The following is a 13,102-nucleotide window of genomic DNA, read 5'->3' as shown; positions in this document are numbered from 1 at the left end:
GAAGGTACGATTTCGATACTAAGTCATATATTCACTTTTAGGATAAACAAAAATAAGTTACGCAATGTATCAAATCACCGTATAGTTAAACAGAAATTTAGTAGCTTTTTTGTTTTCCAATAGGTGATATTGACTAGACATAGAACCGCAGAAGAAGTTGCCCCACTATTTTAGTATAAAGTATGTTGTTTTGTACATTTGTTTTTTATTTATTACAATAAAATTTTAACCATTTATACTGTATATAATGGTTCAGTCCTACAAAATATGTTAAAGAAATACTATAGAAAATAATTCTATGCTGATAAAGATGTTTCCATAATAAAAACAAATAAAATAATAAAACTTCATTTATTACAAAAATAATTGCCTTTGTATTTGCAATAAGCATCCATGTATGTTCAAGTGATATGCTTATTGCATAAATTCTGCTTCATGTGTGAGGTGAATTTTGGAAATCTTGTTGCCGACTAAAGCAAAAATAGTATGTGTTCGATAGCCTTCATGCACCACTATTTTACGAACCGGCATATGTGTATCGTTGAAACGCAGAAGGAACTGTTGTAGTGGTTTTTTTAAATAAATTTCACTTGAATCGTACACCTCTAACTGTAAGAAAAACAAGATACAGTTAAACATACAATAAAATGATTAATATTATTATTGTTGAATATAATCTTTAAATGTTATTAAAATTCCTCACATTAAAAAAATAGACCCACAAATATATAAAATAATAATAATAAATAAACATTTAGGTAGGGTCGTTTTTTTAACACTTAATTTCCTTGTAATAATTTTTAAAGTAGTTTGTCTTTTTAAGTTAGGTCAGTGTTCATTGGAAATAATAAATGAAACTTACTAGTCCATCGTTGTAACCAAGCAGTATTATATTTCCATGGCGGGTAGCAGTTGATATATTTGAAAAAATTAATGAATTGTTTGTCTCTGATAACTGCACATTGGATGGACCTCAAAATAAATACTAATTAATTTAAAATAAATAAAATCTAAAGTATAATAAGTAAATAAGAATATGTACTAATAATAATGTAAGTATGGATGAAGTTTACAAAGTATTAAAAAAGGCACAACAGAAAGAGAATGTTTTCAGTTGTATTAGGGTTATTTTAATTAACCTAAGAATGCTTCCAATAACTAATTGATTAATTTAAATGGAATTCGCCCCAAACATTCATATGACTTACATCCATAAATTGCGATGCTTGTATCTAGCCAGTGTAACTGAAAATCAATTTGACCCCAGAAGTATTTTTGTAACACTTGTCCACCTACTTCCAAATATAGGTAAATTTTGCCATTGTTTAAGGCTATTAGTACAGTATCATTTTCCATAAAAAGTCCCTGAACAGAACTCCTGTTTCCATAATATTTCGCTATAAAGTGGCAATGATTATCACAATCTCCAAATATATATTTCCAAATTGTGTAGTCTGTATCCAGAAAGTAGCAGAATGTTTTATTCATACTCCAACTGCAATAAAAGAGTTATGTATGTATAGTTTTTTGTTACAAAGTATGTTAGAAAACTTGATTGTTGCAATTCCAGTTTACTTTGAATAATGCAATGCCTCTAACGTCTAGTGTACATTTTTATATCAGTATCTCCACCATGACTTGACAAGTATCAAATCATGCTTATGGTTGTATGATTTTTTTAGTTTTGGATGAATATCATGTGATGTACATGATAAGCTAAGAGAAGGGTGCTAATTAAAACATTGAATTTTAAAATGTAAAATAAATCTAACCACAACACAATAAAATTGCCATAACAGTTTTTTAAGTAATATTGATAACCATGTAGTGAAATTTATGTTATAATAGATCCTTGCAACTCATAGTAATTTATATAGATCAAATGCTGGGATGTTTTTACATAATATATTTGTATAATGAATTAATGGGTGAATTTTCATTGTTAACCAATCTTTGATGAGATATGGTGTAAAAACATATAAAGCTACTTACAGATGTGGGCTTGGTATGTGAAAAGATACATCTTTATTCTTACAGTTGCAGTTATTGTTTATACTCAATATGTATTTTCCTAATGACTGTCTTACTACATTTACTATTAAGTCCCCTTTACACTGAAAGTCTTCATCTAATCCAAATGGGAAAATCATTGTGTAAAAGAAAACAATATACAATTAAAGGAGTCTTTACGAGAAACAAGAAGTACTTTGAGGTAGTGTAAATGTGTTAAATATTTCTAGATTTGTTTCAAGTAAAAAATCTGTAATTACCAGCAGACGTAAATTTTGGAAAAATATATAAAATGTACTTACATTTCTTTGGTATTTTTTCTAAAGGAATTAAATTATTGACATTATAAACGATAACTTTGTCATAAAATACTACAGTCAAGCAATCTGAAAGTAAAGATGATATTAAAAGCAATAGAATGCGTTAAGAGACATTAATACATACAGAAATACTATAGACTTACCACTATCAACATGTATTTGCCTAGCATTTACTGCATCAAAATAACTTATTCCACATTTAGCCAAAGATAAATCATGCCATAAGATTGAGTTCAAATAAATCTCCTTGTTTCCTCCACTAGAATATGTATGATCCATTACAGTAATTCCTCTATTAAAGATTGTTTCTTGAACTAACATCTGCCAGAGATTATATCGCTGAAATAACAATAGGCACAGTAATGAGAAATAACACTAAACAGTGGTATGTGTACAGTTAATGAAAGGAATTATCAGTTACAGGATTGTATACATTACTCACATCGCAATAATATGTAACTACACTCCTCCATGTCTTATTAACTTGAAAACAACTATTAATATCTTTTATATTCAATGTTTTAAAGATCATTAACATGATATCAACAGGACAGCTCTCCCAACTTAATTCATAATCACAGCTTCTGGTCATTTTTCCAAACAAACTTAAAAGTATCTCATTAAAAGTATATAACTGAAATATATAAAATAATTGGTGTTGGTTGATACTTAGGGCTATAGTTGTCCAATAACTCAATAAGATCACATGTTTCATTTTTTTTTCATTCAATAATTCAAAACAACCTCACGCTGTCTGCTGTCACCACAGACATATTATATTTTATCTCATACTCTACTATCATTAACAGAAAAAACACTGGATGGAAAATGTGATTAGGTAATTTGGAGTGTGAACCACAGCTATGTGGTGAATTTGTGGAAAAGGAATATTGCCGAACCCAAAGGAGGATCCTGCAGTGCTTGGTGATAGACACCGATTGGAAGCCAAAACTAGATTCTTTAAAGTAACAGTGTTACTTTAAAGAATCTAGTTTTTTTCTAATATCATAATCTATTTTTTTAGGTGTTACAGTAACACCTAAATCGAAACAAAAGGTTTGCGAAATAACAGAGGAAAATTTATCTGTAACAACCAGCAGTCTAGTATGTATGCTTACACAAACAGTATATCTGTGGTAAAAAACTAATAATGGATTAATATAACCAGGGATCTATGGAAAATGGATATCTGTATTCTGTGCAAAAACGCAGTTAGATTGTTTGTACTTTGTAGTAAGCAGTTTGAATTTTCCAGGAGTAAATAATAAAACATTTTAAACTTATTATTAATTAAAAGGAATATCAATAAATCAGAAAATTGAATTGCATATATAAAATCACTGACAATGGTAAGTATATCGTAGAAAGTAGCATTTAATATTAATTAAGTTCTTTGCAGGTTATATTAATTTATTGTTTTATTTATTAGATCTTTATAGTAAACTTTATGTTTGCTGTTGGAAAACAAAATTAAATCATAAAAACATATAATTGTGATTTGCGTTATTATACATATATTTTTGTAATTTTCTTTTAAATGTACACATATTTATGACAATATCCAAAGTACTATAACTGAAATACTTGATGTTCTATGTTTGTTTTTGTTTGCAGGCTAGAAATGCTGAAAAGGCTATGTAAGTGCAATTTTTTTATACTTTATAATATTGATTGATTTATTATCGTACAAAATTATAACTATTTTTAGAAACCAAGGAAAGGGATCATAGTAAAACATATATATTGTAAGTGGTTTGTAAATCTTATAATCGAAACTTTTTAGGACTACTTTGGCTCGCTGGAGGGCAGCCCAAGTTCAAGAAGCTGGAGGACAGCGCGAGCGGCGGCCATACCTAGCATCAGAATGTAATGATCTACCACAAGCCGAGAAGTGGAGACTCCAAATTGTCAGGGAAATTGCTAAGAAAGTGGCTCAAATACAAAATGGTAAATTTATAACTACATACAAAAACAATTTATACTAGAATTACAAAAATAGTTATCATAATATACATCTCATTACAATAACCCTCTTCTGGGAAGTAGATGTAGACACAGATTACTTGTACTATTAGTTTATGTAAAATAACAATAAGTTTTAATACATTATGTATGTATATTAACTGACAACATATCCTACTGAATATAAATACTATTCTATTAATATTATAGCTTAAATTCAGACCTTAACTGTTTTATATTTTTAGATTACCATTTTTTTATTGCAGTAAGGGTCTATCGTTCAGGGTCATATTATCTAACCATTCTATTATAACTTTTACTACTTTTATACTTTATAACTTTTGAATATAACTGTTATCTGTAACCAAAAAAAAAACTTATACATATTTTAAATTTAATGTACAATCTATTAGGCCATGGTCATTTTTAAATAGCTGAACCTGTCATCAAAATTTTATGTTTCAATTTTCCAAATTATGCTATATTCTGAGCATACACTAACATGGACCAAATTAGTTTACAAGACCCTAAATCTCACGAAGAAAGTATCAAGTCACAGGACAAATCAGTAATACATTCAGAAAATCCGGTGACATTAGTGGCTGAAAACGAAACATTAGCTTTTCCTAACATGCCATCCCTATCTACCTTAAATACCCAGAAGCCAAGTCCGCTATCATCAAATAAAGGTACTCCACGGGCATCAATTAAAAGTGATGGAAAACGTAAAAACAGAACACTCAGTCCACAAAGTCCTAAAAGCATAAGCCTTAAATCTCCTATGGGAGGCAAGTTAACCGACATTGCAAGTACTCTTAACAGGGAACTTGAAAAAGATCCATCTACAGAAGATTTAATTACTACACGCAGTCCAGTTCCTGTTATAAACAACATAGATAAAATAGCTAACATGACAAAGAAATTAACAAATGAAGCTAATGCATTAAGAGAATCTATAAAAAGTTTAAGCGATGATATTACGAAAACTAAAGAAGTACTTGCATCCGAAGATATTGAAGATGTTAACTTTCCATATCACCTTTTTCTTATTGAGCTTATCATTAACAGAATACATATGAAATGTGATTGCTTTGAGTTGGATTACAACAATCTTGTCATTGCTGCAAATTTTCTTGGAAAGCAACCAATAGTTCTCTACGATATGTCCTATGGAAAAGTTGTTGACTTTGATCACTTAAACGTCGGAAAATCGATCTTATTTGCTATGACATACGATAAAATTTGCGGTATTAAGGAGTTTGTCGTAAGTCTACAAATGTCCAAGCAACCTCCTTGCTCTAACTGTGTTACTAAAATTGCTGAAACGAAAATGGACTACACAAAACAATTCGCCAAACTAAGAGAGGAATTATGCAAGAAGTGGGCAGAGGAACAGCCGACAGACAATATTATATGTACAACTTCTACGCCGCTATCGAAACAAATGTTTTATTTATATTGTGGTGACAGCGACCACAGCGAATCGATCGGGATGGTAGAAATAACGACACGAATGTCTTTCCTTGGAAAAGAAATTACTACGGCTTTTAGCGCGACATCAAAACCGCAAGGAACTGCATATCTTCGAAAAGAAGATAATGGAATGTCTCTCTACGCATGTCAGAATGTTGAGATGGACTGCCAAGGCAAAGTACTGTTAGACGAAGAGGACCTCACAAGACGCGAGGTACCGCGTAGTATGCACACGATGTCCTCTCGAAGACCAGAAAGTCCAGTTTCACAGTTGTCGACTTTCTCTCCTCATACTACTAAAGAATATGGTGCCCAACAGAAGGACATATACAATCAAGGTAACTTAGATCCAGAATTTTTTTTTTACTTTTTGCAATGCGGCACTTAATTAACATTCTGTTTTAGAAGGTCCCAGCAAATATGACGAAATATTTGCAAAGGTGAACTCTAACGAATTAAAAATACGGGTGCCCAAAAGCACTAAAGTCGATAGAATGGGAAAATACGATAGGATTCAAGAATTATGTACATGTGAAGAAACTCCGTATAACACTGGCGACCAAATTCAGTTTCAACTGCCAAATGACAGAGCCTCTAACACTTATACATCAAACTTAATGTACACTCATAAAACACAAGATAAGCGACCAGATAAAGATAGGAGGATAATTAACATAACACCAAGTAATTGCCCAGTTCCAGTGAATATGTCGAAACAAATACACCCCCAAAAAGATGTTTTTATTCTGAAAATAGGAAAGAAATTGGAAACAAAAGATAAGAAAACAGACCTGGAAATTGAGCTCATAACTCCAAAGGCGCCACAGCAACCCATAATTAATAATAATTTATCCCAGCAGTGTAGCTCTAGCGATATTAAAAGTAAACCATCGAAATCAGACGTTAAAAAGGGTAAAAAGAAAAAGACGAAAAGTAAAACCGATTTAAAAGCGAAGAAGAGTAAAAGCAAGACCGCCAAGAAATCCAAGAAGAATAAAAAATAAGAATAAAATAAATAAATGCATTTGTCATTTTCGAATCATTAAACATAATACAGTCTGAGACGATTTTCACTTGTTCGTTTTTCTTTTATTGTGTTTAGTATTCAAATCAAATCAAATCAAAAATCATTTATTCAGTCCAGATGCGACCTAAGGCATGCTTATGAATGTCAAAAACGTTTACAAAATTCGCGAAAGAGCAAAACTACGCCATCCGTTCGCAAGACTACCAGGAGGTCTTGTTCTGAGAAGAACGGGCAAGAAACTCAGCAAGTTTTATCCTCCCTTTACATATTACCTCCATTTATCCTCCCTTTATATATCCATACTAGCGGATCCGACAGACGTTGTCCTGTCTACACGTCTTTAATTTCAAAATTTCAATTTTTAATAAGCCATTTTGATGAAAATTATTATTCAAATGTTATGACAATATCTAACGATCCAGCACATGGTCACACACGATATAACACAATGATAACAAAACTTTTTTTAAATTTCGGGACAGACTAAAATTAAAATTCGAATATTATTTAAAATTTGACAGTGCGATGGTAGCGCCGTCTGTCGGATCCAATGTAAAACATTCCAAAATCAACAACAACTAATAAATTGAAAATTAATTAAAAAAACATTGTCCAGCGGACAAAATTGTGAATCTAAACCATTCCCAGATCCCCTTGAACACACACAAAAAATTTCGTCTAAATCGGTCCAGTCGTTTAGGAGGAGTTCAGTCACATACACACGCACACAAGAAATATATATATTAAGATATTCATAATTGTAACTTCCTAGAATATAACCATTTTCAGCCGGACTTGGAGAATTTCGGATACGTGATTTGAATGACGAAATTAACAAGTTAATGCGCGAAAAGCGTCATTGGGAAGTGCAGATAAGATCACTAGGTGGGCCGGACCATGCGAGAGTCGGGCCGCGGATGTTGGACCAAGATGGCAAGGAAGTGCCAGGAAATCGGGGTTACAAGTATTTTGGCGCCGCCAAGGATTTACCAGGTTTGATGATATTTCTATTAAGCTTATATTTTTACAAGTTGGTTTAGTTTCCTAGATTTGCTGAAATAATTAGCTGGTAATTTTTTTAAGTTATGCTTTAAGTTATTAATTTCTCATTAAGAGCGTTCACTTACATGAGAAACTATACTAATACATTAATATTGCTCTCAAAATCTGTTATAACACACGGAAGAGACAACTCATAATTGGTAGTATAAAACGATAGTCGTACCAGCCGATGACGTTGTTATTAAGTACCTAATATGTAGGAATTTTATTCGATTGTCGATTACAATAGTAAAAAGTACAACAGGCAAAATACAGTACTTTATAAGATCAGTCTCAGATCACAGCAATTATTTTGTTTACAGTTACATAACAAACAATATAAAATAATACAACAACAATTAATAATAAATAGGCGCAATTGAATAAATACCACACAAATCTATACTTTTTTTGTCAGCCGTAAAGCACGCCGAACGTCTCTTAAAGGTGCCACTCTCAAACTTCAGCATACTCTTGCCGTAATTTACGAATTTACTGAGTACTAATATTTTTTTTCTTTTTAAGATAATCTGATTATCGATATGGTTTTATACGACTGTATACAATTAGTAAAACGATTGTATATACACATACTTTTGTTAGATTGTTAATCACATATCATTTTTCAATTTGACCATTTTACAATTAAGCATCATTGCTGTCTGTAGGATGTAGATTTTCTAAATAACATTATGTACAGTTTATCTTCTATATACCAGACGATCTTTAAAACAGTTCATTTTCATTCAGTTTGAATTCGGTGAATTATTTATTTTTTAATATCGATAAACAGAATTTGTTGCAAAACTTGCGATACCTCGGAGTTTTAATAATAATGTTTATTTCTAAATGTTAGGTGTGAGAGAATTATTCGAGCAAGAGCCTCCGCCGCCGCCTCGTAGAACTCGCGCAGATCTGATGCGTGACGTGGACGCAGATTACTACGGTTACAGAGATGATGATGATGGACTCCTGGAACCGTTGGAGAAGGAAGCTGAGAAAAATGGTAAATTATAAAATGAATATATGAAATGTATATGTCACCGTAAGATTGTAAACATCGTTATATTACAATCTATCTAGTAAGATTGTAAACTATCCATAGATTGTGAACCGTATCATTATGATTGCAATTCAACGCATCATTTTTCGCTATATTGTAATCTACCGAAGTGAAACCGTTAAATTACAATCTGTCCCGCGTCAAATTGTCAACTGTCTGCAAGTTCTTCCTGATTGGTCGGTCACAAACATTTTGTGAGTTACGTCTTGTTATAGAAATATACAGTGTATTAAAACTCCTTGTTTTTCTTTCAGCAATAGCGAGAGTAATGGATGAATGGGAAAGAAATAAAGAGCAGAACACAGAAGAAGAATTACCCGAAGAGGAGAATATCTATCCAGAAGACGTAAGTTTGTTCATTTTTAATTCAATTTTAATAGTATATATATATATATATATATATACACACACGATATTGAAATTAATAGTCTAAGATCCGGCTGCAGGATTAATGCGCGAAATCTTTTCCCAAAAATCAATCAAAAATAAAATTTTGATAAGCAGCTTGGTAGATCTAATATATTCTCCGAATTTTAAATATACTACATACAAATTTGGTTTTTAGCAAATAACAGAAGAACGCACTAATTCGAATTTCGTACTATTAAGAGACGGTCTTAGAAGGAATTATTTCATCGGTTTTTGCAACATTTTTATTTGGTGCTTCGCTTCTAGTGAACGTAGCGCGATAATAAAAATAAAAATGTTTATACGTTATATATACATATGAATTAAAAATATTTTTAATATTACTAGTAACTTAAAAGTGATTTTTAATAAATTTAGTACTTAGTATAATTAATTTTAGCTTCAATATAAGACAGGAACATTTTTTTAAAGTAGTGCGTAGTAGTAATAAATATTGTACCAAAGATTTTATTGAAAATACGATGAAATATCCATGTACTTACTTTTCTCAAAATCTGTCGAAGAAACCTCATTATTGAGATCAGGATGGAAATAAAATAATAAGAAAACCAAATAATATACCTAATACAAAATCCATAATAAAATAATCATTTAATACGTAATGTAATTTCCAGCCCGAAGACAAACGGCTTGAGGACGACGAAGAAAAGCTAGTTTCACACGTAGCAGTGCCTTCACAGAAAGATGTAGAAGAAGCATTACTCAGAAGAAAGAAACAAGAGTTATTGGAGAAATATGGATGTCTCGATGTAAAGATTGAAGGAAGTTGACCTTAGTTAAAAATAAATGTATTTTTACGTAAAATTGTTTTCATTTCGTAAAATTAAAAATAACATTAATTACAAAAACAAAATTACGCAAAACTGATATGAATTTGTTTATTTTACATTGTATTGATCGAGCCTTTTTATTTTTAAAAAAAGCTATAGACATTTAAAGATTTATATGTAAGTACGTTTGTACAATTGGCTCAGAAGGTACTGGACCGATTTTTAAAATTCTTTCACCATTTGAAGGCTACATTATCACTGAATGATATAGACTAGTTTTATTTCAAGAATTAAGGATCCCTACTAACACTATAATAATGTTACTTAAGGTGTAAAAAAATGCCTATAAAATATCTTTCCTCGCATGCGCTGCGTAAACTTAATGAGCAAAAAAATCTTCCACTATATTAAGGAACATATCAATATTTACAAAAAATTAATTACCACCTGTGCGAAGCGGAGACGGGCCTCTAGTTAAAAGTATAGGCATAACGATTTACACCTTATATACTAGTAATGCAGCATATCAATTAATATACTATTAATTGATATGCTGGTGTGTGTGTTATGCCAACAACAAACAGAACGGATAAGCGGCACTTGTATTGCAAGGACACATTGTCAGTGAGATATTCAATCACGCTTTACAACGTCACTTATGTTGAAACAACATTTATGGAATACAAAAAATTCTTCAACCTGTAGGTCGAACTTTTTGGAGCTGACATAGATAACATTTATAACTAACGAAACACAAAAAAAAAACCATAATAAAAAAAGGGAATGAGCAATAACAATTTTTTTCTTTAAACTACTATGTACTTAAGTATGTAACGTGTGTTGTGTGTAATTGGCCCTGGCTCAACATTATGCTGAGGAGCATACTGTTCTACAGCAGTAGCCTTCTAGCTTCTAGCCAGAGACCACAGCTAGTTTGTTAGTTCGTGATATTTTCTTAATAGACAAGTAGGTAACCAGACTATACCTACCTTATACACGCAAGTCTGTTTTTTCACATTTTCCTCTGCCGTACGAGCTACTATTGTGTATACCGTGACCCTTTTTTTTATATTCGAGGTAGAAATGAATTTGCGCATCCCCTGCACTGTTGCAGGGGTATGTTGGAATCGACCAACACCAAAATTTCTGCTATTCAAAGACTGGGCGAACAATACCCACTAAAAATACCTCGACAGGTTCCTACAAAGCCGCGGTACAGAGGCTCCAGGGTCGCTGACACTTTCTACTGGGACCGTATACCGTGACCCTGATACGAAATATAGTACGTGAATTTGTATTTCTTTAACAATAATTTTAGGAAAATGCAAAGGCAAAGTTTAGCAATACAACTTACTTAAGGGTATAGCAGAACGCACAACCAAAAAAATCTTTAAAAAGTTAAATAAAACAATAGCACTGTATATCATAATATTTATTTTGAACAACTTTGTTAAATATACATAGTCAAATATAAGCAAAATATACAGAGATCGGGCACGCTTCGTGCATCCTCGAACCATTGACGAACAGACAAATGTATTGTTGTCTTACTCTGACATTTGCTCGAATTAATGCGACGTATATACATTTAGAATTCATAAACACTACCATTGTAGGCCAACATAAGACATTACTCTAGGAACAATTGCACTGGTTTAAATTAAATTATATAACGTTATAGCGTGTAACTAGAGTTGCCATATGGAAAATCTAATTTTCAAGAATAATACTAAATGCGGAAACCACAGGATAAAGAATGAAAATAAAGGAGACCTGGAAAAAATAATGTGACATGCATGGCAACTCTATCGTAACTTTTTCCGTTAAATTTAAATAACATATTTGACCAGACATCGGAATGTATAAAACGTTAAGCTCAATACAATTTTTAGGAGTTACTACCAACCACTATTCGTTCTAAAGGAGTAACTTTGCTACATCTTACATGATAAAATATACCATTCACCATATTGTTTCGTAAACAGTTGCGCGGGCGCACCTAAAGCTTATCTATAAATCTTGAACTATATACACGCAAAATAGAAAAAATACTATATTACTAAATAATTTCTTGAACTTAGTCTTTAAATTCTCGCCACAAAAGAAATAATAGAATCTCTGAAAATCAGTTTACCACCACAAAATTGTAAGTACCAAATCAGACTATCTATATTTTTAGATACGCACAGAACATATCCAATATTAAATTATATACGAAAGCTACATTTGACTAAACTATAGATAATACTATCTGATTTATAATCTATGACAGTATCCTCAACACAGTTTACGTTTTGACAAATAGAAGGTGTACGTCAGTTTTTGACAATTACATTTTTGAAGGACAGAAAATTGTTCGTCTTAGGGGCACATAAAAACTTGCGCCTAAATGTACTTATAGTGAAATGCGAAATAAATAATTTTAATATTATGCTAAACTAGCAACACTCTCAAACTTAAACTATTTCGAGTCGAATGTTTGTACAAACTAAGCAAGTAAACTCATAAAAAACCTGGAATATTTATTGTTTTAGCTGCAGCAAAAATATCGAGTATATTTAGATATTGCTTTCCTTCTCATACAGGACTGTAATGGGCAGGACAGCGAGCATTTATGTCTGGAATAAATTTTGTTGTTTGGTGTCATTCTCGAATTCACTCCATGCGTTATTTAGTTCCATAAATATCATTTTTGCTATATTTTCGTTCTGTGTGCCCATTTGCTGTAAACAAAAATTTCTTATGCAATTATCTTTCAGAAATTTCTTGCTTGAAAACTTGCTTATTTAGTTACGTGCTATAAATGAGAAAAAAAATTCTCAATAATATCTTCAAAGAGATGATCATTATTAATTATGTAGACAAAATTTAATATTTAAAAAACTCCAAATCGGATGAGTTAGTTACCAGCCATCAGCAAAACTAGCAAACAAGACTTTTAAGTTGTTAAATTAATATATTAACACAAAATTTAAATTTTAATCACTGATCTATTGCTTTTATTATA

The 13,102-nt window shown here is 31.4% G+C and overlaps 4 protein-coding genes across 6 annotated transcripts in view; 2 read left to right on the top strand and 2 right to left on the bottom strand.

The window, feature by feature from the left end:
- LOC110998380 (cyclin-G-associated kinase) overlaps nucleotides 1–13,102 on the bottom strand; it is a 34,708-nt gene that overhangs the window by 1,084 nt on the left and 20,522 nt on the right. The window contains exon 19 of one of the 2 annotated variants that reach the window (XR_006750732.1): nucleotides 12,491–12,818. Coding sequence is in view for 1 of the 2 variants with exons in the window: in XM_022267017.2 (XP_022122709.2) it covers nucleotides 12,708–12,818 (111 nt within the window). In the remaining variant the exon portion in view is untranslated. Of the gene's footprint in view, nucleotides 1–11,512; nucleotides 12,819–13,102 lie in introns of those variants that run through there. The other variant, XM_022267017.2, reaches the window with a different exon arrangement.
- LOC110998383 lies at nucleotides 338–3,274 on the bottom strand. The gene is made up of 7 exons (XM_022267019.2): nucleotides 2,773–3,274; nucleotides 2,474–2,669; nucleotides 2,313–2,396; nucleotides 1,993–2,128; nucleotides 1,209–1,495; nucleotides 863–972; nucleotides 338–609 (listed from the first exon to the last, which is right to left on the bottom strand). The coding sequence occupies exons 1-7, from the start codon at nucleotides 3,043–3,045 to the stop codon at nucleotides 415–417; spliced, it is 1,281 nt and encodes a 426-aa protein (XP_022122711.2). The 5' UTR covers nucleotides 3,046–3,274; the 3' UTR covers nucleotides 338–414.
- Nucleotides 3,520–10,124, top strand: LOC110998384 (pre-mRNA-splicing factor ISY1 homolog). Its single transcript, XM_022267020.2, has 7 exons — nucleotides 3,520–3,679; nucleotides 3,945–3,967; nucleotides 4,114–4,277; nucleotides 7,582–7,785; nucleotides 8,690–8,839; nucleotides 9,151–9,242; nucleotides 9,940–10,124. The coding sequence occupies exons 1-7, from the start codon at nucleotides 3,677–3,679 to the stop codon at nucleotides 10,093–10,095; spliced, it is 792 nt and encodes a 263-aa protein (XP_022122712.2). The 5' UTR covers nucleotides 3,520–3,676; the 3' UTR covers nucleotides 10,096–10,124.
- LOC123689862 lies at nucleotides 4,289–7,133 on the top strand. Of its 2 annotated transcripts, none has more exons than XM_045631598.1 (2): nucleotides 4,289–6,103; nucleotides 6,174–7,133. In XM_045631598.1, exons 1-2 carry the CDS (start codon nucleotides 4,795–4,797, stop codon nucleotides 6,767–6,769), a joined length of 1,905 nt encoding a protein of 634 aa, XP_045487554.1. In that variant the 5' UTR covers nucleotides 4,289–4,794; the 3' UTR covers nucleotides 6,770–7,133. The 2 variants fall into 2 exon arrangements, with proteins under 2 accessions (XP_045487554.1, XP_045487553.1); XM_045631597.1 differs by having other exon boundaries at nucleotides 6,171–7,133.

Source organism: Pieris rapae, chromosome 16, assembly GCF_905147795.1.
Source record: "Pieris rapae chromosome 16, ilPieRapa1.1, whole genome shotgun sequence".
NCBI lineage: Eukaryota > Metazoa > Arthropoda > Insecta > Lepidoptera > Pieridae > Pieris > Pieris rapae.
The sequence above is the reverse complement of the archived record's forward strand: the minus strand, read 5'-3'. Positions and strand labels throughout refer to the sequence as shown.